Consider the following 26,217-nt stretch of genomic DNA (forward strand, 5'->3'; position numbering starts at 1 on the left):
TACTATATTATTAATATCGACTTCTAATAAGCACTCTAAATAGTATAATACCTATAAGAGAATATTGAGTTATAACTACTATAAGTCTACTATTATCAAGTATAATATCTTCTATTCTACTATTACTATAAACTTAGATAATAACCGCCTGCTTAACTCTCCTACTAATACTAATAATAACGCCTATAATAATAATAACCCCTTTATTACCTTCTGCCGCTTCGCTAATAACTAGATCTCTAGCCTTCTAAATAGTGTTATAGGCCTACTATCCGCCCTCTCGCGCGAGCTAGAAGAGTAGCTGCCGCTCGAGAAGTAGCGGTGTCTGGTTACTAGCACCTCTGTAGAAGAAGCTAGGGCAAAAGACTTAAGTAGAGAGAGGTAGTAGCTGCGGAGAGGGGAATGGGAGGAGGAAGAGGATGTCGCGCTGGAGAGGCAGAAGTATTCCGTTATAGGAACCTCGGCTGAGGAGGCTAGAGCGTGGAAGGCGAGCGAGGCGTAGTGGATAAGGGAGGATAAATAGAATTTAGGATACTAATAACGTTAGGTCCTTGAATGTACACTCCCGTGACCTTCTAAATCTAAAGCCTCTTCCGCTACGCCTTCCGAGATATTACATAGTAACAAGCTATATCCTGACTCCTGCAACCGCACCTTCACCCGCCGGGCATGCTCTTCCATCTCCCGTGTATGGAGTAACGTCGCCGAGTCCTTATTGAGAGCGGAATCAAGACCATGGTACAGGACTGCTAGAGAAGTGGACTTCCATACTGGCCGCTTGCCTTCTCGTGAGCTTTGAATGACCGTCAGAAGAAGGAAGAGAATGCTGAGTGTTCCTATAGTTGCTGGAAGCGATATCCAGACCCAGCGAACGCCGATACAGGTATCGGCAATGAGAACTGTGCCTCGGGCGACACCGTACACACGGGTGTAATTCTGCTCCACCGCCGGTGACCCTCCAGTCTGCCGAATTGCTGCCGTCATCGAATTCGCTATACTGAGAAATGTCCAGTCGACAACGTCAAAGGAGCTGTTTCCTCTGCCGTAGAGGACATCTAGTAAGTCTGGCTCAGCCTTTGTTCCCTCAAACGATCCACCAGAGACGGTCCCGTTCCACAAGTGCCAGAAAAAGTTCGCAGCAGCATTCACAGACTTCTGACCGACCTGGAACAAACATCTGGAGTTGTACCACAGCTCAGTGGTCTCGTTGTTGTAGCAATAGTAGGTTTCCTTGCCCCCGCCCCAGTCTACTTGAGGCATATCCTTCCGATTATTGCATTGCATGCCTGATCTCGGCGGACTCGTGGATACCTTGCCTAGTGAATCATTGCTAAGCAGGCATAACTCGGGGTCCATGATCAAGGTCCTGGGAACTGTAATAGTGCGATCGCTGGTGTAATACTGGTACGTGTCGATCCACGGCGTCAAGGCGACTGTACGGTTCTTCTCTACCTCTTGTACTGCGCCGTTCCGCATGTGTGCATCGAAAGTCCTAGAGCAGAAGTACAAGATGCACTCGACTGCCATTGGTTTGAGATAGGTCTCCTCGCGTTTGGCATCGATATCGTCGGGCGTTGCGCACCGCCGAACCGAATAATATGAATATGGCTCGTCTGCGGAGCACTCCGAAGTCACTTTTGCAATCATCGAAAAGTTGCTGAAAGTGCCCGGGTAGTTGGGCAACTTCAGGGTTGAGAGTGTTGAGTTGGCCAGTAAGTACCTGTGGGGCCAATTAGAAAACCCATCACCGACAGGATGGTCGTAGCGAGTATGCAGCTTTTGTCCATTGGGCAGGGACATAGTACAGCGAGGCTCCCATTGTTCCGCCGATTGGTTACAGGAAGTAGTGACATACTCCGTGATATTGGCGCATTGATGACACACTCCTAAGGTAGTGTATCTGGAAAAGGTACAGTTCACACCAGGACAATGGTTTGAGACCGTCGAAGCGTTGATGACTGTGGATGCTGAACCGTAAATCCCACTGTAGACGGCCGCTTTCATCGCCATGGTGAGCCCGTACCATGTATCATCCCAAAGAGTATCGCTAGTGGTGCTGGACATAAACTCCAGCCGTCTTTCCCCTAAATATGCGTCGTACACATTTGCGGTCTGGATAGTAGCGGTAAGGTTGGTGACGGGAGTCTGACAGCTGCGAATGTCGATAATGTTTTGTGTAAAAGGATCAATAGCTAATGCAAGCACAGTGAGCAGGGCTCCAAGAAGGGCTAGTGTTCTGGGATGAAGAGTGATCAATTAGCTCTCAGTAATGTTGGCATGAGCTTCTAAAGAACTCACGGTCCATGAAACCAAAACAACAATCGGCTAGCACCCCAAGGGCCCCTGCTGGCTCGGTCGAAGCGGTCGAAGTCCTGTAGTTGATGGGACTTCTCGAACCAGAGCCATTTTAGCTGGCTGATAGCTGTAGGTACGATTGGTCAGCTTCTGACATTGTGAACATGATGAGCGGTTTAGAGTACCCTCTGCCACAACCACCATTGATGCTCCCTTTACGATTGTGGTAAGCACGGCGACCACGGCGTTGATTGAGACGCGATAGTGCTGCGGGGCCCAGTCGGATTGAGGCCGATCCTGGTAGCACGCAAGTATGGTTGTGATAACACCAAAGCTGACGACAACGACAATGCAAGATAGGAACTCCCAAAACCAGTCTTTTTGGTATAGATGATTCGAGAACTGTTGCAAAGCTTGCCAGACTCTCTTCTGAGAAGATGTATGTCCAGGTGACGGGGACGATTCTCGCCGCTCCGAAGATATCAAAGCCGCTAATGCTTCTTTCTGCACCACTTGCTTGTAGTCTTCAGCAGGGCTCATTATAGGATCCGGGGAGCTTCCAGGCTGTGATAGCGGGACGACGAGATTGATACTGTCGAAATCAAACTGGATAGTTGACGAAACTTCCGTGCTATCATCTCTGCCGTTGGAGGATAGAAGTGAAGACATGACTCAAGGGCATGCGGACCAGCTAACAACGTCGGTCCAACTCGTCAAGGAATATGTATTGCTGAAAACTACAGGAAGGATCAAGGCTGGCTTACGCGGCCGTTCGGGCTTGTTGACTTCTTTCCGAGTCAGAGGTGGACGCATTTATCGACGGACGACAAAGCGGATCACTAGCAAGCAAAGTAGAAGAATAGATTACAACAACAGCATAAAAGAGAAACGGTAAACAGGGAGCGTGAGAGAATGCGTTGTTCCATTATAGGTCCTTCTACTTGGCTTTCTTAGAGCGAGGCGCAGCCTATCTACCCCCGCATGTCGTGGCCAAAAAATCGTGCGCATCCTAATCTTGGCACTGTCACGAAGATCACTAACTTTAGCCTTTATAGGCGTCGAATAGTGCTAAAACTTAAAGCACACCTCATCGATAGATGCAGAAAGACGTTTAGAACGTCCAGTACGTATTAGAAGCATATTAGTTGCGGTATCAATAGTAGTGATGATGGGAAAGATCCGGTATTGATGTGGGGAAAAGCCTTGGTACGCAAGTATTTTTAGCCACGACGTGCCCTGCAAGACAAGGCTGGAACTGCAGAGGAGAGACGAAGTATCTACACTCGTACTACTATCTTCAGCCTTCCGCAAGTGCTGCTGCCATGTGCTTGTTCGAGCTCTCGAGCGGCCAAATACTTTTGAGACAGGTAACTATATTAATGTCAGTTAGTTGCGACCCCGGTGTTGAAAGACCAAGGTTAATCTGTAGAATTTTGATTCTTATTCGTGAAATCTGGTCAGCTTCTGAACCTAACCAATCCTTGACTGACTAGCAAGGACAGGGCTGAGAAACTGTGTGACAGCTCAGCCACATCCGGCACCGCGTTCATTATGCAGTCAACAAGGCCTCGAAGCATGGGATCTACATAGTTACTGCGTTGATGCGTTCCCTAACCGAGGTGTGAGCGATGGAAATTTCCATCTCTTTGTCCCTTACCCTGCCCTCCCTTGCCCTTGCTTAGTGGCCAGATCTCGCTCTTGAGAGTCCCTGGCGGCGAACTAGCGCCAGAAGAATATATCTCCCGGTAATAGTGCCGTTGCAGGGCTCGCGTAAGAAGATAGTAAAGCTGAACCACGGTTGCCGTCGGATGGGAAATCAGGACGCAGAGCCCCAGTGACTATACCGCCAATCCAGCGAGCTATGCTGAAGGTTTCGTGGGCGGACGAAGGAGAAGCCGCTCGGTGTGTCGACTAACCATGAAATTCCTCTTAGGAGTCTACCGCTGACATGTTGCTGCGTAGTATGTGGGAAACGCGTGAAAGAAGTGCTCTTTTAACAGGTCGGACCATGTGGTTGAAGCGTTTCAATCGCTAGATGAACTCTGTTTCACCTGGTACACAATGCTTTTTTAATGCAGCAGTTCTATCTGCATGCAATAGACGTAACCGGGAGCTAGAAAAGAAGCGGATCATGGATGCGCCCTACAAATATATTTCACCGCATCTCTTAGAGTCACTTATGTCTAACCTTCCTATCCGGTAGGGTCACGTAACCGTTGTTGATAAGTTTCACTTACTTGTTGAAAGGGTTAAGCAACGACCTTAACACAACATGCTAGGCAACACGAGGGATAAAATCCGTCTACAGATCTACAAACTATAGTATGAAAGATTAAGAGACGTACAGATCCCATCGTAAATCCTTGGGGAAACGAATGATGGAACAGGGCTGTTGTTGTAAGCCAGCCGGATCAGCGTATCACCTGCAGAACAGGTTAGTAACGATTTCTTGCCAGCCGCCTAGAGAGAGGCGATCGCGGCAAACGATGCGTTGACACTATATATCGCGGGAGAAGAAAACTGGAGGGAGAGCAACGTACCCTCGCGGTTATATTCCGGCCACCCCAATTCCGTTCTCAATCCTTCCCTCGGGTTTCTCACGAAAGTTGCCCAAGCGCGCATCACGAGCGCTCGAGTCTCGCGTTCAGCAGGCGAGTCAGGTAAGCCGCTGACGTCCTCCGAGCCGCCAAACACCATGTGAAGATCCGAACCGTGGTAGGCTGAGCTGTTTGGGTACAGGCGGAGGTTATCAAAGTCTCCGAAGTAACGGAACAGCCACGTCGGTACCCCATACTTGGCGCGGTTGTTGGCCTCATATGTATGTGGACATGTAAAAGCTTCGAGGTTGAAGACATTCCATGCCGCGTTGCTAAGAGTGACGTTCTGCCCGAAGGCAGTTACTCTATAGTAACCAGCTTCGTTGTCGGTGTTCCCCGCTAGGTATGGCTACGCAGGAGGAGCCTTAGAGTCAGCTTTTACGCAACCGCCCCTATCTCTACGCCGTACGGTGCCTCACCAGTCGAGCAAATTTCCCACTAGACGACAAGTGGGCATACGTCTCAGGTGCGAACACTAGCTGATTATCGACGGTCGCCTGGAAGGCCGCCTGCGCACGCGCCGGGCTCGCTGCCGCAGGTGGCCTTACTGCCGCAGCAGCAGCCAGGATCTCCGGGAAGGGCTTGCTTCTCATGCAGGCCATCAAATCTCCGATGGACCCGCAACCAAGCGTGGCCGATGCATTGAACCAATGCCGCGCAGCAAGCTCTTCGGAGTTAGTTGGAAAGCTGAAGGCGTTCCCGGAATGCGAGATCAAACCGGTAACAATGGGATCCTGAGTGTATGCGTAGGACCAAAAGTCCACGGCAGCGGCGCTGGCCGACTGGCCCATGATCACGATGCGGTTTGGATCACCTCCGAAGGCACGGATGTTGTGGCGTACCCATTCCACGGCGAGACGTTGATCGAGCAAGCCGATATTTTTAGGTCCCTCGGGAGCGCCTGGGAAGCCGAAGATGTTGACGCGGTAGTTCAGTGTGACGACTATGATATCCTCTGCGTCGGCGAGATATTGGCCATTATAGAACGGGGTGTTGCTTTCGCCAATAGTCCATCCTATGTAGTCGTTATTGGTCAGTTTTGCGGTATCGTCTAATAGCGCTAGAGCACATACTGCCGCCATGTATAAACACCAGAACAGGTTTTGCTCTCCTTTTGATTGCATTCGACCAGATGTTCAACGTCAAGCAATCCTCATTTTGAGTGTGGTTCAGTTGACCTGCAAAATTGGCGACGATCCGTAGTTCTTGCGGGGTCGCGTCAGGATAGATGACGGGTCTCGAAGGTCTTTGAGGACAAGTACTTGTGACATCCAGTCAGCGACACATGCTACTACCTGAATCGGAAACTTAAGAGAGCAGCCGGCTCGTCCATGACGCTTTTGACGGCCACGTAACGGTCTGCACTTACGCAGACTAGATATCCTGTAGTATTAGCCTTTTTCAACACAAGTATAGTACAACAGCCAGGCAAACCTACATATTCGGCGGCAACAAATGTCTCGTATGCGGTATACTTTTGCGGTGCCGCGAACCGAAGAGAGCCTATTGGGGGTTGGGCATAAGGGATACCTAAGTATTCCACCACCCGGCTGCGATTGACAGCCCTATGTCCTACCACAGGTCCATTGGCAGTTTGCACGGTGCAAGTAACTGGATGAGCAACAGCTGGCAATGAGAAAAGTAGAATAGATGCTAGCGATAACTTCATAATGCAGATCCTAGACCTCAGGTGTATCCGGATAACCAAGTGGAAGGCCCTAGTTCAAAGTTGCTTTTTAAATACGCCGCTTAAAGACAAGAGCGATCCGTAGTGAGAGCTGGGCTATTGTCGCGGGCATCATGGCTACTTTATTGCAGCTAGCCGACTGCGTTGAGCGGGGAACGACTGCGGAGTTGTCACAACCTTTGGGGGCTAAATCAAGCAAGCCCTTGAAGTCACGAGACGAACAAGGAGAAGGAGGGCGTGATGCCAGTATAGATTGGGGGCTATGTATCCAAGGCTTTGCTTGTCGCCTAATGGGGTTGTTGAGCGGCTGTGCACCAATGCCGCGGGCGGCACGGCTGGTTCCAGATATTTGTACGGCCGGTTGTTTTACCCGTCACGTGCTGAACACTGAAATCCAGCGGTGATGTTATTCCACCAGCTGCATCTTGTATATCCAGCTGAGTGAAGGCAGCATATTGTGACCACGACCGCTAAGCTTTCGGCGGTCCTTAAACTTACAGGCGTTTCTTCAAACTTGTACATTCCTTCGTGATCGGCAAGGATGTGGCATACATACCCGTGCTATGCAAGAGAGTGGTAACTGGTAAGAAAGCATGGCTAAGAGCTTCATTGATTGTATCAACTACAAGAGGGAAGCTGGTTACACACAAGATGCTAAGGATACCAGGTTCCGCCTTTCGGTTGACGCGTGATGTCCAACACTCCTCCTGGTCTCGCGTTTACGTCCTTGACCCGCTTTTCGAGCAAGAATCTACGTCCGCGCAACATATCTGGCAGAGGGACAGAGCGGTAGCGGCACTGCGGTCTCTAGACGCGGCGAAGGACATGGATGAGGAGCAGCTGCGATGTGATATCTAAGCGTTGATGCGGGAACTTATTTTGTATTCTGTCTCATAGCCCATCTTGTCTGCTCCTCGAACACCGCCAACTCCTCGCCATCCAGATGCTTGAGGCCCTGCTCCCTGAGTTCTGCAAATATCTCAAGCGCTTGCTCGTAGTTATCGTTCGAGGTCCACCCGTCACGATGCACAAATCCATCCAGCGACGCCCAGAAATCCGCCTTCTCGTTCCATCCGTCCGCGTTTTCATAATGTGCTTTCAGTTCTTCGTCCGAGAAGCTTATTGGACAGGGCATCTCGCTGTTAAAATCATTCCAGTGACTATAGTCAGTGCGTTTTAGCGGTACTTTTTGATTGCGAGACGAGGAACAGACAAACCGGGCTATTCGGATAAGACACTCTCTAAAACGTATGATGCTTCCGTCCCACGTATCAGCGGCGAAGTCGACCGTTTCTCTCCTTGTACGACCATGTTTCAGATAGAGAACCTCATGGAGGACTGGGTTGACTTTGGCGGTACCCGCTTCATACATGTGCAGAACGATAGACCTCTCAACCTGATCACGAATACGAGCCTTCTCGTTGGGGTCTTCAAGCACTTCGTAGTTGTCGGGCAGCTTCAGCATGACCTTCCCATTGTGGTCTACAAGCCGCGGATGCCGTGCTTGCAGGAAGAGAGGGCCAGCCCAAGCCCCCTGCCAATCAATTAGGCCTGTAATCTTGTCCCCTTGAACGAATAGATTTGGAGCTTGTAGGTCCCAGTGCCATATGGTAGGTCTGATAAGCTCTTGCTTGTTCGGTAGGAGGTAAGGTACAGAGTCCAGGAACTTTCGGTAGAGTGATATGTGGGTGTCGGTAAAGCTCTGTGCTTCGTATGCGGCATAGAGATTGGTCGTCGGCTTTGGTTTGGCGTAGCGGCTGATCCAAGAGATTTCCCGTTTGGCAATTGCCTTCAGATAATCTTGTGAACATGTCCAAGGGCCGCGATCAGTGTTCATGGATGCCCGTTCCTTATTCCAGAAGTCTCTGTCGACAACCGGTCCAACCACGAAACGGGCTCCGACTTCTTCTCTCTGTGAGCGAGAGACGGTGCCTGCTAACTCGGCTTTTTCACAGCCCGCAAATGCGTTTCGTGCGAAGTAAATATTCCCGTAACGCGTGAAGGACAAAGAGAGCAACTTCTTCTCGACTGCGATTACTTCGTTAACTATTTGAACCTTGCTAGTAAGTTCCATGTTGCGCCAGAGCTCCCCGAGCTGTGTACCAACTGCTTCCTCCATCACGATATACTCCGCACCCACAGGATTGTCGGCTTCCGCGCTCCAAGCGAAGACCTCTGGAACAGGGATTCCAAGGATTGTTCTAACGAAATCCATAGTCGCGACCTCGGAGGCAGTTGTCTTGAATGCAGGGCCAGCATTGGGATTAGGTATACGCGCAATGGCAACGGAACCATTGTCCATGACGAGCCGGAAGACCTTGTTGAACCCACCCTCCGCTAGTTTGGTCACAGAGACACAGTCCTGCGCGCCAACACTTCGAGCTGCAACGCGCTGGAGCTCGTGTACGTTGAATCGTGTGTATCGTTCTAAGAGTTGCGCATCCTCGTCCCACAGCCACCGGCCGCTGGTGTAGCGAAAGAAGTCTTCATATCGAGAGTCCGAAGTATCTGAGATTGCTCGGGAAGGGTGACAACCATAGGCGCAAGGCTTGGAGAAAGTGCGGTGTCTTAGTAACGAAGAGCGCATAACGAGCGCTGCAATGACCGGTTGGCGGAGAGGGGTGAGGAAATGAGGCATGACTGCCAATACGACTGCCGGCAGATCATGGCTATGACTTGAGCAGTGACGCGAAGTGAAAGGACGTTGGCGCTGGAGTTTGAGTTGAGAGATTACAGTGTTGGCCTCTTCTGGTGGTTGCAACACGCTTACGAGCTTATATGCGCCGCCTCTCGCCTAGCCCTTCGAACTCAGCTCTGTATGTACCCATTCTTCGACGATAACGTTTGCCCACCAAAGATGGGGCTGGCGGTTTGTGTCACCCGGACGCTCTCAAGTCCGGGATTTGGCAAGATCAATCCCAGGCAGCGGGTTGCAGCGGCCTCAGGAAACCTCGGAATCGCACGGAATAATGCTCTGCCATCAGCCCCGCCGTCATCGCGCATGGAGAACCTCCTTGCACCCTGCTCGTCTGCAGGTGGCCTGCCATGCGGTTTGCTCCGTATCCGAGCCCATTCATTGGCTAGAACCGGGAAACGCGCTTCTGTAACCTATCAGATCGTGTACCATGCAGCGTGCATACCCTACAGTAACGGACACTAACCACCAGAGGTGAGATGGAGGTGTAGCAGCGCCGCTATCCAACTCCGGTACCTTGCTTGTGTCACCCCCGCATTTGGATCCCCACGTTTTCCACATGTTCTACAACCGATCAGGCAGGTGGTACTTGAGTACGTACTCAACTTCGTGAACGCTTTCACCTCAACCCTGTTGCATCACCCCTCACCGTCATGCAGCAACCCAGAGATTACGAGCTTGGGATGGCTAGCGACGCCGATGATCCGGGATGAAGCTCTGCGGAGCTCGACAGCTGCTGCCGGTGATGCATATATCAAGCTCCTCGCTGCCCGCGCTGGACGTGTTGTCGTCACAACGCGGACTTGATCCTTTTCCGCAGAGCTTCAGTTTCCATCAGAATGAAGTCCGCCTTTACATTTGCGTTAGCCTTCGGGACGACGGTGTACGCTTGTCAGCGGGACCACTCCGCCCTGGGCCACTCCCAACACGCATCTCGTCGGCTGTCGAGGCGTCAGGCAGCTTTCCCGCCTACTCTGACCGAGCAAGAGTCAATTCTTGCCAATTCCTTCGACAACAACACGATCAGCGATTGGTCCTACTACTACACCCACGGAGATCACGTCGCTGGCCGTAACCGAAGCCAGGCGCAGTGGACCGCAGACCGGTGGTCTGAGAACGGCTTTACATCTTCTTTGGCAGAGTATCACGTCTACCTAAATTATCCCGTGTCCAAGTCCATCACTCTCTCGTACCCGAACGGCAGCAGCTACACTCCGTCTCTGGAAGAAGATGTGTTACCGGAAGACGAGACAACCGGCTATCCAAACCGAATCCCCACCTTCCATGGCTACTCGTTCACCGGCAACGCTACGGCAGAGTACGTCTACGTCGGTCGTGGGCAGCAGGTCGACTTTGAGCGCCTAGTAGAGCTCGGTGTGCCGCTCGAGGGGAGGATTGCCCTCGCGAAGTACGGCGGGCCTTTCCGAGGGTTGAAAGTCAAGAATGCCCAGTAAGAACCAGAACCCAAGCTGATTGGAGAGCTACTAAAACATGATATGATAGGAACTATGGTATGATAGGAGCGATCATCTTCACAGATCCCGGCGACGATGGCAACGTGACCGAAGCGAACGGCTATGCCGCCTATCCAGATGGACCAGCGCGGAACCCGAGCTCTGTTCAGCGAGGGTCGGTCCAGTTTCTGTCCACATATCCCGGCGATCCTACAACACCGGGCTATCCATCAAAGGAAGATTCACCGCGGGCAGACAAGGGCGTTGTGACCCCGTCCATCCCTTCGATCCCTATCTCCTACGAAGAAGTCATTCCCCTCCTTGCGGCACTAGACGGCTACGGCACGCCCGGGAACCAGGTCAACCGCACTCGCTGGGTAGGTGGGCTCAACGTCACCTACAGCACCGGCCCAGCACCCGGAGCTGTCATCTCGATGTCGAACGTAATGGAGGACGCGTACACGCCTATCTGGAACGCGGTCGGAGTGATAAACGGCACGAGCCAAGATGAGGTCCTCATCATCGGCAACCATCGTGATGCCTGGCTGATTGGAGGCGCTGCTGATCCCAACTCCGGCAGCGCTATCATGATTGAGCTCTCGAAGGCCTTTGGCAGACTGATCGAGACCGGGTGGCAGCCCAAGCGGACTATTGTGCTCGCTTCGTGGGATGCTGAAGAGTACGTTGTCTTTTCCTTCGAGTAAAAGTGGGAATTATAGACTTACTCGGTGTGCCGCTCGATTAGATACGGACTTGTGGGATCTACAGAGTGGATGGAGGAGTACATTCCCTGGCTCACAGGAAGCGCGGTGGCCTATCTCAACATCGACGTGGGCTGCTCCGGACCGCGGCCGTCGCTAAGTGCTACCGGAGATTTGCACACGATTGCGGTCGAGACGATGCGCAAAGTCATATTCCCGCAGGGCGAAGCGATGAATGAAACCCTGTTTGACGTCTGGTTCGCTGAGACACAAGGCGTAGTAGGCGTGCTTGGTTCCGGCTCCGACTACACCAGCTTCCTGCACAGAGGCATCAGCTCCGTACGTGCGATACTCATCTTCCCCTTCCAGCACGAAACACTAACACCCTCTCCACTAGCTTGATGTAGGGAGTGATGCAGGACCGGACGATCCTGTATATCACTACCATTCTAATTACGACAGCTACCACTGGATGGTGACCTACGGCGATCCTGGATTCCGCGTCCACACGGCAATGGGCCAGTACTTGACCCTCCTAGCTTATCATCTTTCTACCGACGACCTCCTCCCTTTCGACATCCCCAACTACGCCGAGCAGATGCAGCTATACTACGACCAGCTACTCGCCGTCATCAACTCCACCTCTTCGCAGCTCGACACGAGCGAGCTCCTCGCCGCCATCGACGTCTTCGAGACACGCGCCGCGGAGGTGGTGGCGCTGCAAGGGCAAGCTCAAGCCACCGGTGACGCGGCACTGCTTGAGGTCGTGAATCGGAAGTACAAGGACTTCTCGCGCGGCTTCACCAGCCAGGGGGGGCTGCCGGACAGGGAGTTCTTCCAGCATGTCTTGTTTGCGCCGGGATTGGATACTGGGTACGCGCCTGTTACGTATCCTGGCATCACGGAGGCGCTGCAGGCGGGAAATGTGACACTTGCTGCGGAATGGGTGACCAAGACTGCGAATGGGATTTTGGTTGCCGCCAATATCCTGAAGACGTGAGAGTTTCGTGTGAGAAGTCACACATACTGTCGATGTTCTTCGTGGATGGCGTGAAAAGTGGGAAAATGAAAGAGATGAGGATGAGACACGAGGTAATGCTATAATATACAGCTGTAGATAGCCAGGTATGAGAAACGACAGATAGCAACTTCGCTGATGAACGCCGAAGATGGTGCTGTGAGCAGAGACAGTGCCAGAGATGCGAAAAGCCTGCCCCTTGCCGGACATCACCTGCATGCATCATGTTAACCATGAGTAATCCTCCAAAGTCGTACCCTCCACATAGCCAACAGCAAAACGCAAGAACCCCGCACTGCCCGACTCCGCATCACTCACCTACCCACCCCTTCCACCAGCCCTCAAACCCAACCCCCTCCCCACCGCTCTCGCACAACCTCACCACCGCGACCGCCACCGCCCCAATGATACCACAGCTCCCCAGCACCTGCACAAGCAACCAGCACCTCTTCCTAAACCCATCCCCCCACTCACACAGCCCCAGTGGATCCCTTGGATTCCTCAACGCCCCACCCCTCTGCCACGTACCGCCCTCCTTCCATGCGTCGGCCTTATCGCCATGCTTCACGAGCGCCCATTCGACATCCACGGCCGGCATGCCCATCCCCGCCTTTCCCTCCGCCACCTCATCACCCACGCGCTCGAGCAACCACCGCTTCCGCTCCCCCTGCTGCAGTTCCGCGTACCGCCTCCGCTCGTTCTCGAGACTCCGCTGGAGGTCCGTGGCCCATTTCGCGAGTCGCACCTGCGCGAGCCGCTCTTCGCGCTGGGTGTGGTCCCGGTATTTCGCGAGCGCGTAGCTTGCGGTTACCATGTCGAAGGCCGAGGCGGGGGAGTGGGGGCGGTGCGGGACGAGGACGCCGGAGGGAGAGGCGGAGAGGAGCCGGGATGAGAAGGGAGAGGAGCCGGTTGAGAGGGGAGAGGTGGATGCGGCGGCTGCGGCGGCTGCGGGGATAGTGGTGGATGTTAGGTCTAGAGCTTGGCCCTGAGGGCCGAGGTGGTGGGGGAAGTTGTGCATCAGCATCGAGTCGGCTGTTGGGCGCGGCAGCGCGGAGCGCCAGCGGAGAAACTTCTTGACGGCTGAGTGACGGAGCCAGGCGATGTTGTCGGGGTCGAAGACTTGGGACACCAAGGCGGTAAGTTCGGATGGTAGGAGAGGCTGGACGTAAGAAGGTGACATCATGAGAGAGGCGTCCATGTCGGCTTCATTGTCGGGAGCTGATGAGACGGCGTATGGGGGACAGGGTATCGCCAGTACGGTTGTGTTGCTTGCGTCTGGCGAAGCGGCGGCGGCGGCCTGCTGGGCTTGCACGGCGGCGACGGCGTCTTCTGTTGTTTTGCCAAATAGAAACGGTCGGATGTCGGCTTCACGGAGGGATTCGAGGATCTGTAGCTTGAAGTTTACGGCCTCCACTAAGCTCAGTACGTCTGAGCTGCTGAGCACGGGAATGACGTTAGTCAAGTTCGAGAGTCGTCGAAGGTGTTCGAGGGGGCCCTCTAATTGACTTGCTGTTCACTGTTAGCACCTCCTGTTTTCCCGGAGGGAATGTGTAACGTACGATGCGAGACTACGCAGAGAACAACGTCCACCTGGATGCCGCCACCGCCGCTTAGAATACTCAACAGATCTCCATCGCTCATTGACACAATGGACATGTTGCGGTGAAACAAGGACTCCACGTGTTCGCTGGCAGGGTCATTGGTCTCCATTGGTTTCTGACCTGGCGTATCAACGAAGCACAGATTCCTCTCCAATACCGCGTCTCCAGAGCTACTCTTTCTTCTCCTCAGCACTCTGCTTTCATCCATATCTGACCACCATTGTGGATAGGCCTTCGTGCTTGCATGGATTTCTGTGATGCTGGCCGTACCCTCCACGCTCTCCTTGGCCTTCTTGGCCTTCGACTGCTTCGATTGCGGAACTTGAAGGACAGGCGTGGTTGAGCTCAGCGGGTCGACATGCACAACATCCTCGCAAACCTGCACGATGCTCCTAATCAGGCTCGTCTTGCCCACCCCCCTTGGTCCCACAACCATGACCTTCAGCCTCCCCATCCTCTTGCCCCTGTCCGTAAATGGCCTCCGTGTCGGCATCTGTATGCTCGGCATGACCAGCTGCGGCAAACTCGCATCTCCTTCCGTGCCCTTATCCGGCCCTGCCTCTGCATCCTCCTCATCCTCTTCGCTAGACGCGATCGCCTGACTAGCCACGCTCTCCTCATCGCTCAGCCTGAAGCTCATCAAACTCGCGCTCTTTGGCGTGCTTGCCCCCGCCTCGGACGCCGGCATCGGGCTCTCCATATTCAGCGGCGTCAGCGTCTCCGACAGCGTCGCGAAGCTGTTCCTCCTCGTGTGGCCCTTCCCGTCCTTCCCGTCCTTCCCGTCCTTCCCGTACGCCGCAACAGGCGAACGACTCATGTTGCGCAGTCTGCTGCTCGGACTGCCGTACTCCGACGGGGGATGGATGCCCGCTATGCCTTTGCCCATCCACGCCGTGTCCGCGACGCTGCGCCGTTTTGCTGAGCTGGTCGCGCTGCCGGTGTGACTGCCCGCATTGCTGCCCCTCCTGCTCTTCTTCTCCCCATCGTCGTCTTCGTGCGCTGCATCGGCGCGAGAAAAGGACTGGGCGAGAGCATCCTCGAGGCTCTGGACGCCGTACGTGCTGTCCTTTGGTCCTAGCGTCGACGCCTCAGCCATCTGCTCCATCTCGCTCTCGCTCCGTAGGAAGAAGGTTGTAGGCGCGGCGGAGGCCTGCGAAGGGGTGGTGGTGCTGTTGTCGGCGACGCTCGACTTGCGGGAGCGGGAGGGCGCTGCGTCGCCCTTGCTCGAGACCCCCATCTAACGTAGCTCTGGCGTGCTTCGTAGGTGATGAGGCCCAGGACGGCCCCCAGGTTTGCTAGATGGCGGTGGCGGAGATGTTAGGATGCGCGGTCAGCTTGTGTATCAAACCCCTCTGGCGGCGAGGCGGGGGCATGCAAGGGCGTTGCGAAGTTGAATCGGGCGCGCAAGTGGAGGTGGCAAGATGGATCGATATTGGGTTCTTCGCGCTGGAGTTCCTTGTTATGTGCGAGTAGCAACAAGCAGAAGATATATAGACTGCGACATGGAGTGGCTGCTCAGTATCAGTGATGGCTGTCGTTGCTGCGGCGTGACAACTCCCTGCGTCCCGGAAGCTGCGTGATTGGTTGTTGTGTGTATGCACAACATCATCACTTTTCGCCATCTCTCCCGTAGTTTAGGGCAACCGCGAGCAACACGAGAATGGGGTGCGCCGTCTTTGTAAGCATGTATCAGTATTTGGCCTATGCAAGTTGAAGATATTGTAGATTACACGATAAGCAAGTCCGCTGCCGCTCTATCACCCTCTCTCTTGAAGCTCCACACAAAGCAAGCTACACGGAAAGCATGCTGGATGGTTGCAAGCCAAGCAGGTACCTTCGGACGCAGGAAGCAGCTTTGCAAACAGCAAACGTCAAGCGATCCCTCAACCTTATGTGGCATCCAGACGGTCAGAGCCTGGGCTAACCAACATGAGGCGGGCAAACGAAGAGCAGAAAAACTGCAGACTACACAAGCAATAGAAGCAAACCCAATTCGCTATGCAAACCAAACAAATGCGAATAGATCCGTGCGGGGAGAAGAGTACATCTAGACACTTTTGTGCAGACCGACTTTCGAACTTAGAGTACAGGCAAGGGGGGAAGACATCAATCGTGACATACATGTCGAGAAAGTCGCCGGGTATTACACGAGAAGGGGATCATGTACATGGCATGTACGTTTCGCTAACCGTCGCGCAGGCTTCTGTGCGGTGGGAGAACGGTAAGCAAGTCCGCCGTATGCTCTGCATAGTCCGGTCATGTCTTGCGGCGGAGATAGTTGAAGGTACCAGAAGACTATGCAGCCTGAGGACCGCCACGACCGCGAGGAGTGACATTGCCACGGCCACGGGGCGGAAAGCCACCGCGAGGACCGTCCTGCTTGAAGCCGCCACGGCCTTGGCCGCCGCGACCATCGCCGCGACCACGAGGTCCACCAGGTCGCCCGCGGAATGGCTCGTACTGGCCGGGACGCATGCGCCGCTCTTCGACGATAAGCTGGTCACTCCCAACAACAAGCGGGTTTGCGGCGATGGCGGCCTCATAACCCGCAGGGGTAGCAAAGTCGACAAACGCACAGCTCTGCATGATCGTCAGTAATATCCTGCGTACGAGATAAGGCTGGACCTACCCTCTGTCGAGAAATGTCGAGATAGCGGAGCTCGCCGTACTTAGTAAGCGCAGATCTCAAGGCTTCTCCTTCGATGCCTTCGTGCACATTCTTGATATACGCGCGGGTGTTCGGCTGCTCGGTAACAGTTGATTGCGCCTGAGCTCGTGATTGGCGCTTGTTGTCTCCACCGACAGCTTGCCAGCCAGACGATGAGTCCCCTTGACTGGTCGCTGGTGATGTTTCGCGCGCAGGAGCTGTAGGAGTGGCCGGTGTCTCCGAAGCCGATACACTCGGTGCGGACGCTTGAGCGGGGGCCGGGGCAGGGGCAGGAGGAGCTGCCTTGGGCTGCTGCTGAGCGGGGGAGAGGCTCGAGGTTGGAGCTTTCGGAATCGCCACACGGTTTGCAGACGCGGCAAGACTTGCCCACGTCTTCGGCGCAGCGGGCTTTGGAGGCGGAGCTTGAGCTGCTGGCGGGGCAGGCGCGGGTTTGGCTGGTTCAGCGACCGGTGACGGCTTAGGGCTCTCGGGCTTTTCCGGTTCGAGAACCTCTTCAGCGACAGGGCTGTCCATAGCGGCTACAGCTTCGGCGGCTTCAGCGGTGCTTGGCGCATCCTCTTGGGATTCCTCGGCAGTGGTTGCAGCAACTGGTGCCTCCTCGGCTTCATCAATGTCGGTCTCGGGAACAGGAGTGCCGTTGATTACTGCAGCTGGGGGCGGTGAGGTCTCCTTCTCGGCGGTCTCATCCTGCCGAATGACCTCTTCGAGCTCCTTGTCGACTTGTTCCGCGTCGTATCCCTGAGCAGCAGTGTCCTCCGAGCTCGTAAGGGTCTTTGGTGTAGGGTCTTCGGCAGGTGGTGCTGGTTCTTCGATGTCGGCAGTGGCTGCAGGCTGCTCTGGTTGTGTCTCTTCACCCTCAACGAGCTCCTCCTCGTCTTCCTTAAGATACCGGAAGATGTCGTTCAGAACGAAGTATCCGTTGGTCTGCTCGGCAAGGACAAAGGTTTGAACGAACTTTCGACGGGGTTGGGACTTGTTGGACATCTCACCAATCACTTGGATGACGATGCTAGAGTCAGAACCCTGAGAATCGACGTTCGTGACGCGCACCTTGCAATCTTGGAAATCAAGTTCGCGGATGCGCTCGTTGATCGCCTGCCGGATGATACTCATGTCAGTGCATGCTTTCGGAGGGCCAGGGTTACGTTGCACTCACCTTCTGACCTATGCAGACTGGCAGCTTGGTTTCCTCGTCACCGGAGACGAACTGCGAGCGTTTGTTGTAAAACAACTAAGAGACCTGTCATTACGGAAGGTCCCATGCTACGAGATGCTAAGGTTGAAATCGACTCACGTATAGCTTCTCGGGCTGTCTGCTGAGAGTGGTATAGTAGGACTCAACGAAGTACCATCCAACCTCGTCCTTGGGAACCTCAGCGTGCGGTTGCTCGCTGGACTGCTGTGCGTTTGCTGTAGCGGCACCAGCACCATAACCTGCGTTGGCGGAGGTAACATTGTTGGTGTTGTGGGCGCCATAGTTGTGCTCTGAGGCGCCATAACCCTGCGTCTGATGGGACCCGAAGGTGCCATTGACCGGCATCGTTCCGTGCTCGGTCGCCATGTTTACCAGATGATGATGTTTGAGTGCGGGTTCTAGACGTGTCTCGAGGTCTTTCGGAAGCTCGGGTGCAGAGGTGGGTATGCGAAGCTACGCAAAGCTTGGCTCGTCTAGGTTGCGCGTCAATCAACCGGACTAGACTGGCACTTAGACAGTGCGTACTCACATCAGTATCTGGCAGGTCTATGAGGGTCAAGAGCAGTAGCACGACGGGTATCCACAGTCGAAGAGCTGTCAAACCAACGCTCGGCAAAGACGTATAAGATGCGGAAGCGGGAAGTTGAAGTGAAGAGCCGAGCTGACAAGTGTAGTAAGTGGAAATGCAGACGGTCGATTGATGGACTGACGCGAAGATGGGATGTCGGGTGATGTGTGGCAAGCGGGTCAAGCGTGTGAGGCTCTTTACGGTGAGGTGTTGTGGAAAGTGACAATTTGGTCAAGGAAGTTCCATCGACGTTCGCCAAGCCTGTTTGCGGCCAAATCTCATCCGACACGCCGGATCCCGCGCCTTCACGACAGGAACGGTCTATTCTTCTTCACCCTCTGTCAAATAAAGTACTGAAGCTGATTGAGGGACGCTCCATCACTGGTTTGCCGGCATCGACACTCTTTATGGTCAACACGTTTGACCAGGCACGGTACGATCAAGCACACTCATGTATTCTGGTTTCAAAACCCTCTGGGGGGAAACGAGAAGCCGCAGCTGTTAGAGATACTGGTACTGGTTTGGTGACTGCCAGCCAGCCATGCCAGAAACAACTTCCAGCTACCAAATGGCAGAAATCTCAAACTCCGGCACTCCCAATCGAAAAACTAGGAGAGCGGGAGAGAAACCTGTAACTCCATCAAACTAAATGTTGTAACCCGGGCAGGAGCTGGCCCCGGCCTTTACCCTGGTGTATTCTTCGCTCTGTTCGGTCAAGACACTGCACGCGGGTCATCCACCGTCAGGTTGTCGAAGGGCTTTCAGTGTTACTTTGCAACTATTATCGACTGGGGCTGCCAAATCTTACAAGGAGGTTCAAGCGTTTCTACAAGTCACGGCAAGGGCTTATGATACTATGTTCCGTCAACTGGTAATGCAACAACTGTGTGGCCAAATTCCGTAAAGACAACCTTCATCTAGTCGTTCCAATGCAAACTCAAGCCTTTACAGCAAGCTCTCAGCCCTTATGGAGTATCTTACACGACCTAAATTTCAATGACCCCTACCATCGCCCGCAGTCGTGTGCACTCTGCCGCCAAAATCAGGTCCGTGGACCTTCCGTGCTCAGAGAGGGAATATTTGCCGCCGCCTCACCAACATGACGTCCAGCGCAGACACTGAACTCCGCACGGCCTCCACCAAATGGCGTACCTCCCCCAAGAGGATCACCACCACGTGGCCCCTGTGGACCTTTCGGGCTGTCCGGTTCGCCCTTGTCGCAAAGTTGGTCCGCGGTTGTAAGGGGCTTGTCTTCTTCACGGGGCTGGTGTATCTGACCTCCGGAACTTTGCAAGCAGTGAGTGTTGTGAGCTGGGCCGTCCTCATCGCGCTGAGCTTTGCCGACTTGACAGTGTATGACAGGCCCGCCGTGTTCGATGTCGGAGATCATTTCTTCGGTTATTGCTAAGTTTGATTGATGGTTTGAGATCTTTCTAATGCTCGTATGGTTCTGAGGGGTTTCGCTCCCAACTACTAGAGCTAGCACTGATGAATGATCGTGTAAGGAGTCTGGGGATGAGGCTTGAACTAACTGAGGAAGAGAAGGGCAGTGACGAAGACTTGATATGACTCCCGAGGTGGCGAGAGGTCACCGGGCATGACGCTATCACGCATCCACAGGGTTGACGTAGAATGGAGTGAAGTTCATGTGCATGACAGGTTGCGCAGTGATTGCACCCTGTGGCGCGCGGTGAAGAAACCTGTGATGGATCTCCATCTAGCCGTTATATTACACATGCTTTGAAAAAGCCGCCGCAATTCTCACGATTATTGCGAATGATGACCATATCGTACTAGAATTAACACAAGATGTTCAGTAAACTCACGCATTCATGCATGGATGACTTAAAGTGTCCTATATTTACAATCTAAGCGCCCGTTCTATCGGCATCTAGCTGCTTGAAACGCACACATATTGATGAGATCTACTAGGCTGAAAGACAAACATCCATCCCTGTTGTCTCTCGCAAAGCATGACTAGGCCGTCCAAGAAAGTCCAGTGGACATCTGCGCGTAGCGGCGGCGACAATACAAAGAAGAGATCTAAGATACAAAGAGCAGTAGAAGCTAAAACATAGTAAGATAGAGAGAAGTATGCGTAAGAGGAGAGGAGGCAAATGCCGGCACTACCGGTATCAGACAAGAAAGGAAACGGGAAGAGGGCCATCTAATCCTGACAAGAGTATCTGGAGGTTGAGACATATGGTGAATCGTGAAAGCAGAACAGCGATCTAGCGTGTCTGGGGGCCAGCACTGCTAGCGTAGTGTAGTGGAAAAGGTAGTTCACTCGTTCTAGGAGACCGAGCGTCTTGAGGCTAGTGGCTCGTAGCGTAATGCCCCATTCAGCACACCGCCCTTTTTAGGGCTCCAGAATTGATATTGAGACTATAAACTTGTTGTAACACCTCTTTAAGGCGTCGAGATCGGCGTTCCGCGGCGGTATGGGCTTGGCGAATTTGGCGACGATACTATAACGGTACCAGCGGGTAGCTAGCGACGGGAAGGATAGAATCGACATTTTTCCGGTAGAAAGAAACTCGTTTTAATCATCGTCCCTTGGCACCTCTCAGAACCCCGCACGAGAACCGTGATCGAAACAATCTCTTCACTATCTTTTCCGACTTGCTCCCAAAGCTATTTCGCCATACCGATTTCGCATGACGACAAGGCTAGCTTATGTATCATGTCAGATAACCTCGAGTCTCCTCCGGCACGCCTAGTTGGGGGTAGCAGGAGTGGCAGTCTGGCCCTCAGAATGAGCATGGCTGTTTTCATGTCCATCGCTTTGTATAACGGACTTGAGCTTATCATCCTCGTTCTGTCAACCTTTAGCCGATACCGTGGTCTTTACTTCTGGTCCCTGTTGTTGTCTAACACACTTGGGGTCATACCAGCTGCCATTGGCTCTTTACTGGATTTCTTTGGCATTGGGCCTCTATGGCTAATAGTCACGATGTCCCATATCGGCTGGTGTTTCATGGTCCCTGGCCAGTCTGTAGTTCTTTATTCGCGATTACATCTGGTTTCACAGAACTTCAAAGTTCTCCGCTACCTTCGATACCTCATTACTATTGACACAATTATTCTGGTTATCCCGACAACGAGTCTGTATCCTGCGTCAGTTTATTTGAATACAAGAGTATGGAATAAGGCATATAGCATCATGGAGCCGATACAGTTGACCTGGTTTTGTGCACAGGAGATCCTAATCTCCGGATTCTACATCTCGGAAACGGTCAGGTTGCTCAAGCTTAGTCCCGAGCATGACAGTCGTCGAAGCAAGATCTTGTATGAGCTTCTAGCCCTTAATTCGGTGGCCATTCTCATGGATCTCTCCCTCCTGGTATTGCAGTACCTGGGCTTCTATTTTATTCACGTCATTCTGAAGTCGACTGTGTACAGCATTAAGCTTAAGCTGGAGTTTGCCATTCTGGGGAAGCTTGTCTCAATTGCGACTCTCCACCGTCCTGAACGGAATTTCCACGAAATGGCTGAATCTCCAAGTTTTGTGACCCCGGTCTGTTCCACATCGAACGACCCCTACACGGCACCGATTGACCAAAGGCTGCTATAGCCTCGACCGGATGGAGGGCGGAATTCTCGCATTGGTGACTCTTCCTTACAACCACCGACACCATCAAGATACAATTCTTATATCCATCTTTCGCAGAACATACTTCCGCATTATGATTTACGCCATGGTTCCATCCTTGGTTCGCGCCTTTCACATGCGCCGGCTTATCTTACCATCGTGAAACCCCAGCTATTTCTCCACAGCCGAAAAGCTCCCCCTCGGCGCCCTCACCCCCAAAACTTTCTTCGGAAATCCCTTTCTGCTATCCGGAATCCTCTCAGGTACGCATGAGGTGCTCACAAGGTATAATTATGATAAGGAGGGCGTCTCGAAGGTGAGCAGGTTAAAGCAAACCCATCTTCCCTTCACTAAGAATAATCCACCCAGTAGATCATACAACAACGGGCTCCATCTCTTCACCCGAGAAAGTCTGCTTCCTCTCCCGCAACCCTCAAACTCGCCGCCCTCCCCTACCAGCCAACCCCGACTCCCTGTACCGCTTCGGCTCCGCAATCATCATATGCCACCCTTAGACCTCCACCAAAGAGCAAATCCCGGCTAACTGCGTCCGCGTGGTACCGTCGCTTTCGTTAGCTGCAGTGAGGTCGCCTATTGATTGCATAGAGTTTCCTAGTGGGGCCCTGGGTACGACTAGTGCTAAGTTCGAAAACCGCCGTGCCATCTATTGCAAGAAGTGAGAGAAGCGATCATGGCCGCACAACCGTACAAGGCACCAGGAATCGACGGAATCCCCACAATCGTGTGGAAAGAGCTGTGGCCGGTTGTAGGCAGGTGGATTTTTCTCGTCTTCCAAGCCTCACTTTAGTCAGGAAAGATACCGCCATCATGAGAAGGGCCAAGATCCTCCCGGCTCGCAAACCTAATAAACGGGATTACACCGTAGCAAAGGCTTACCGACCCATATTGTTGCTACCCACGCTGGCCAAAGCGTTGGAAGCAGTGGTCGCATGGAGACTATCATATCTGGCGGAAGCACATTCATTACTGCACAAAACCATTTTAGGGGCGCGAAAACGTCGGTCGACGGTGCAAGCGTTGACGATCGTCTAAGAAATGATTTACGTAGCATGGCGCGACCGTTCAAGCGGCACGGCGTGTGTGCGCCGAGAATACTTCGAACTCAGGATGCGAATCCTAGCCTGTGCTTTCAGGAACAAACTCAGATTAACTAATTCGAACACGGGAATAGCGCGTGGAACAGCCGGGCCCAGCCGGGGGCCGCATGCATTCGATGTGGGTACCCGCGAAGGAAATCGGTTGGAGCACGGCGATGGCTTCCTTTCAACCGGACAACGCCTGCGTGCTTCTAGAATGCCTGATTTAGTCAGCTCGTCTGACATCTGATTTCCCGCCACGCTCGCACTAATACTATGGAGAGCAGTCTGGAGTTGCTAGCTCGAGCTTTAGACATGTAATGTGGGGACACAGACTTGATAGGTATGTATATATGCCCTCGCCCGTCCGCATCTATTAGAATCTCCAGCAGATTGTCAGTGAGCATCCCAGACCCCTCGAGGTGACCTGCCAGCTCCCGCTGCTATTACCCTTCACTTCTCCTCTTCACCTCGCTAAACCACCTCAATTCGTTTTTATAGCCAAAAAATGGCTCAAGCCGACGCTATAGAGTACGAAAAGAGGAAGAACATCGATATGCTCGAGTCCCTCTCCGATTCCGACTCCCTAGGCTTCGACGAGAAGGCCACGAAGCGCCTAGTTAGGAAGATCGACTGGGTATTGCTTCCGTTCCTGGCACTGCTCTTTCTCCTCAGCTTCTTGGACCGCACCAATATCGGAAATGCTCGTCTCGCCGGCATTGAAAAGGATTTAGGAATAAAGGGTCTCGACTATAAGGTAGGTGCCCCTCTACGATAGTAGCCCTAAGCGGATGCTAACAACCTCTTAGATCGCCCTTCAATCCCGCATTCCCAGAACGCTTTTAGCTCTCTAACTCCGAAGAGCTTGCTGCGCGGTATTGATCCAATGCATCAGCCACGCTTGGTTGCGGGTCCATCGGAGATGTAATAGGTTATATGAGAAGTAAGCCTTCCCGGAGATTCTACTCTACCCGTTTAAGACGACCGCTAGCTGTATCGTGTTTACGTGTGACTTGCAAATCTAAATCAAATTGATGCTAAGGCTAGCTGCAATCAAAGAAGACGCTATGATCCATGGCAAAACCTCGCTGAGCCGCTGAAAAGTGAGTGGAAATAGCAAGCCCCCATACTATCCGTGACTACCATCACCAAGCCAAAACCTCTTTCTGAGCTCCACAGCTAATACCCGCGCAGATCTCCTCATCCATTTCACTCACTTGCGCGTCGCCGGGCAACTTCCGTCTCGCCGGCCAGATCTCGCGCCCTTCGACTTTCTCACGGTTATAATGCTCCGTGATGACCTCGCGAACTGTGCTCTGGAAAAAGAGGGGCGCTTTCTCGTACTTGGGGTGTAGCTGGCCGTTGATAAAGACGCCCCGGTCGAGATTCTTCTGTGCGTTATAGCAGAGGACTTTATCTTCTGCCATAACGCGCGCGTACATTTCACTAATCAGTCTAAAGTCGGCATCAGAGGAGTTTCTGTTTCGGTAGATTTCGTAGGCCATCGTGGAATCGTTGGGGCCCCTAGGGAGGAACTTTTGGACCATAATGAAGTGCGCCCTGCGTGCGTCAGAGAGCTTTCCATTTGAGAGCTTTCAGTTTGAGATCCTACACTAGGGGCACTTACGAAACAGTCATGGAAGAATTAGGGAAGTAGTAGGTACTGGCGACATTCAGACCTTTCTCCAGCTGCTCTGGTGTAGAAATACAATGGTGTTGTATATGTCCGTCTTTGACGTCGCTGTCAAAAGATTCAAGATTGATAAAGTCAGGGATATCCGGATGTGTTGTAGGGCAGTGGTAACATTCATTGAAGTTATCAGCCAGGATCTTCCAGTTGCATTTGCCGTCTAGCTCATAAGTATGGTCAAGCTCGTAGTCGTTGAAGTTGTAGGGTTTGTATCGGTCTTGCTTATCAACGTCCCTGAAGTGTTCCTCCCATGGGACTTCTGGTATTTCCTTCGCGTCCATGTTGACCCAAATGAAGCCATTGATATCGACCTTGACATGGATACGGAAGAGACCGTTTTGCTCCTTGTTGAATCCATCCAACTCTTGGTATCCAGGAGCTTTAGCTAGTTTGCCATTGAGCCCGTAGGACCAGCCGTGATATCGACAAGCTAAGATCTTGGCGTTTCCTTGACCCTGCTTCTCAATCACTGGGTACGCACGGTGTCTGCATACGTTATGAAATGCGTTGATGTCGCCCTGCCGGTCACGGGTAATGATGAAGTCGAACCCCGCAACGTCGTAGCGGAGCCAGTCGCCGGTCTCCCTAAGCCTCGAGCTATGGGTGATAAAAAGCCATCTCTTAGAAAAGATAGCACGGCGCTCGAACTCATACATCTCCTGAGAAGTGTACCATGACGCGGGCAAAGCACGCACAGGGGACTTGTTGACTGGCGCCGCTTCCTTGGAGGAGGCGGCGTTATTGCCGAAGCGCAAGTAGTGCAGCATTGAGGTCGCCATGACTGTTTCTAGAAAGAGGATAGAGCAGAGTCCAAGAGTAGCTGTGTTCGAAGTTTTGGTAAAGATGCTTTGCGAGTGGTAGTAACCACACCCTTTTATGACTTTTGATCTTTACTGATGTGGCTTATTCTGATCAGGCTCCACCATGCACGGATCTAATAGCCTTGTTGGGTAATATGACCCAACCTCAACCGCACCTTTTGACCAAGACCAGGCATGGGAGCCATTACCTTAGCGCTACGGTACTCGAGGCCGAATAGCATTGATGCCCGAAGCTATTGCCGTATGCCACACCGTCTGCGGCGCGTTGCAGCCCAAGCAAGAGAGGCAAGGCATAGACCAAGAGATTCTGAAAGCCAAGGTAATTTTGCAGTAGATCCGACTCATTCTAACTAGACAAAGAAAAAGTATTCCTAGCTGGTAGTCCTTGCAAATACTACACAATGCCTTCCCCTCCCAAAAAGCCATCTGAAGAGCCGGAACATCTTTTCCAAAAACGAGTGGATATACCCTTATGGAGACAATGTCCAAACCCTTGGCTACCTGAGCGGAAGTGGCGCCGAGGAAGCGCACAGATAAT

The 26,217-nt window shown here is 52.9% G+C and overlaps 8 protein-coding genes across 8 annotated transcripts; 2 read left to right on the top strand and 6 right to left on the bottom strand.

Moving 5' to 3' along the window:
* Nucleotides 1-543: 543 nt before the first annotated feature.
* Nucleotides 544-2,964, bottom strand: W97_02375 (uncharacterized protein; the record flags this gene model as incomplete). The annotated part of the gene is made up of 4 exons (XM_007780275.1): nucleotides 544-1,720; nucleotides 2,024-2,236; nucleotides 2,299-2,422; nucleotides 2,481-2,964. 4 exons carry the CDS (start codon nucleotides 2,962-2,964, stop codon nucleotides 544-546), a joined length of 1,998 nt encoding a protein of 665 aa, XP_007778465.1.
* Nucleotides 2,965-4,755: 1,791 nt separating this feature from the next.
* Nucleotides 4,756-5,974, bottom strand: W97_02376 (uncharacterized protein; the record flags this gene model as incomplete). Its single annotated transcript, XM_007780276.1, has 2 exons — nucleotides 4,756-5,241; nucleotides 5,312-5,974. The coding sequence occupies 2 exons, from the start codon at nucleotides 5,972-5,974 to the stop codon at nucleotides 4,756-4,758; spliced, it is 1,149 nt and encodes a 382-aa protein (XP_007778466.1).
* Nucleotides 5,975-7,453: 1,479 nt separating this feature from the next.
* W97_02377 (uncharacterized protein) lies at nucleotides 7,454-9,217 on the bottom strand (the record flags this gene model as incomplete). The annotated part of the gene is made up of 2 exons (XM_007780277.1): nucleotides 7,454-7,739; nucleotides 7,797-9,217. The coding sequence occupies 2 exons, from the start codon at nucleotides 9,215-9,217 to the stop codon at nucleotides 7,454-7,456; spliced, it is 1,707 nt and encodes a 568-aa protein (XP_007778467.1).
* Nucleotides 9,218-10,113: 896 nt separating this feature from the next.
* W97_02378 (uncharacterized protein) lies at nucleotides 10,114-12,429 on the top strand (the record flags this gene model as incomplete). Its single annotated transcript, XM_007780278.1, has 4 exons — nucleotides 10,114-10,724; nucleotides 10,778-11,407; nucleotides 11,474-11,768; nucleotides 11,827-12,429. The coding sequence occupies 4 exons, from the start codon at nucleotides 10,114-10,116 to the stop codon at nucleotides 12,427-12,429; spliced, it is 2,139 nt and encodes a 712-aa protein (XP_007778468.1).
* Nucleotides 12,430-12,757: 328 nt separating this feature from the next.
* On the bottom strand, nucleotides 12,758-15,285 carry W97_02379 (uncharacterized protein; the record flags this gene model as incomplete). Its single annotated transcript, XM_007780279.1, has 2 exons — nucleotides 12,758-13,956; nucleotides 14,007-15,285. 2 exons carry the CDS (start codon nucleotides 15,283-15,285, stop codon nucleotides 12,758-12,760), a joined length of 2,478 nt encoding a protein of 825 aa, XP_007778469.1.
* Nucleotides 15,286-16,343: 1,058 nt separating this feature from the next.
* Nucleotides 16,344-18,277, bottom strand: W97_02380 (uncharacterized protein; the record flags this gene model as incomplete). Its single annotated transcript, XM_007780280.1, has 6 exons — nucleotides 16,344-16,628; nucleotides 16,678-17,004; nucleotides 17,056-17,181; nucleotides 17,239-17,811; nucleotides 17,873-17,947; nucleotides 18,011-18,277. 6 exons carry the CDS (start codon nucleotides 18,275-18,277, stop codon nucleotides 16,344-16,346), a joined length of 1,653 nt encoding a protein of 550 aa, XP_007778470.1.
* Nucleotides 18,278-23,676: 5,399 nt separating this feature from the next.
* Nucleotides 23,677-24,022, top strand: W97_02381 (uncharacterized protein; the record flags this gene model as incomplete). The annotated part of the gene is made up of 2 exons (XM_007780281.1): nucleotides 23,677-23,925; nucleotides 23,978-24,022. 2 exons carry the CDS (start codon nucleotides 23,677-23,679, stop codon nucleotides 24,020-24,022), a joined length of 294 nt encoding a protein of 97 aa, XP_007778471.1.
* A 291-nt stretch (nucleotides 24,023-24,313) lies between these two features.
* On the bottom strand, nucleotides 24,314-25,637 carry W97_02382 (uncharacterized protein; the record flags this gene model as incomplete). Its single annotated transcript, XM_007780282.1, has 2 exons — nucleotides 24,314-24,728; nucleotides 24,796-25,637. The coding sequence occupies 2 exons, from the start codon at nucleotides 25,635-25,637 to the stop codon at nucleotides 24,314-24,316; spliced, it is 1,257 nt and encodes a 418-aa protein (XP_007778472.1).
* Nucleotides 25,638-26,217: the final 580 nt, after the last annotated feature.

This window comes from Coniosporium apollinis, assembly GCF_000281105.1.
Source record: "Coniosporium apollinis CBS 100218 chromosome Unknown supercont1.9, whole genome shotgun sequence".
Lineage (NCBI taxonomy): Eukaryota > Fungi > Ascomycota > Dothideomycetes > Coniosporium > Coniosporium apollinis.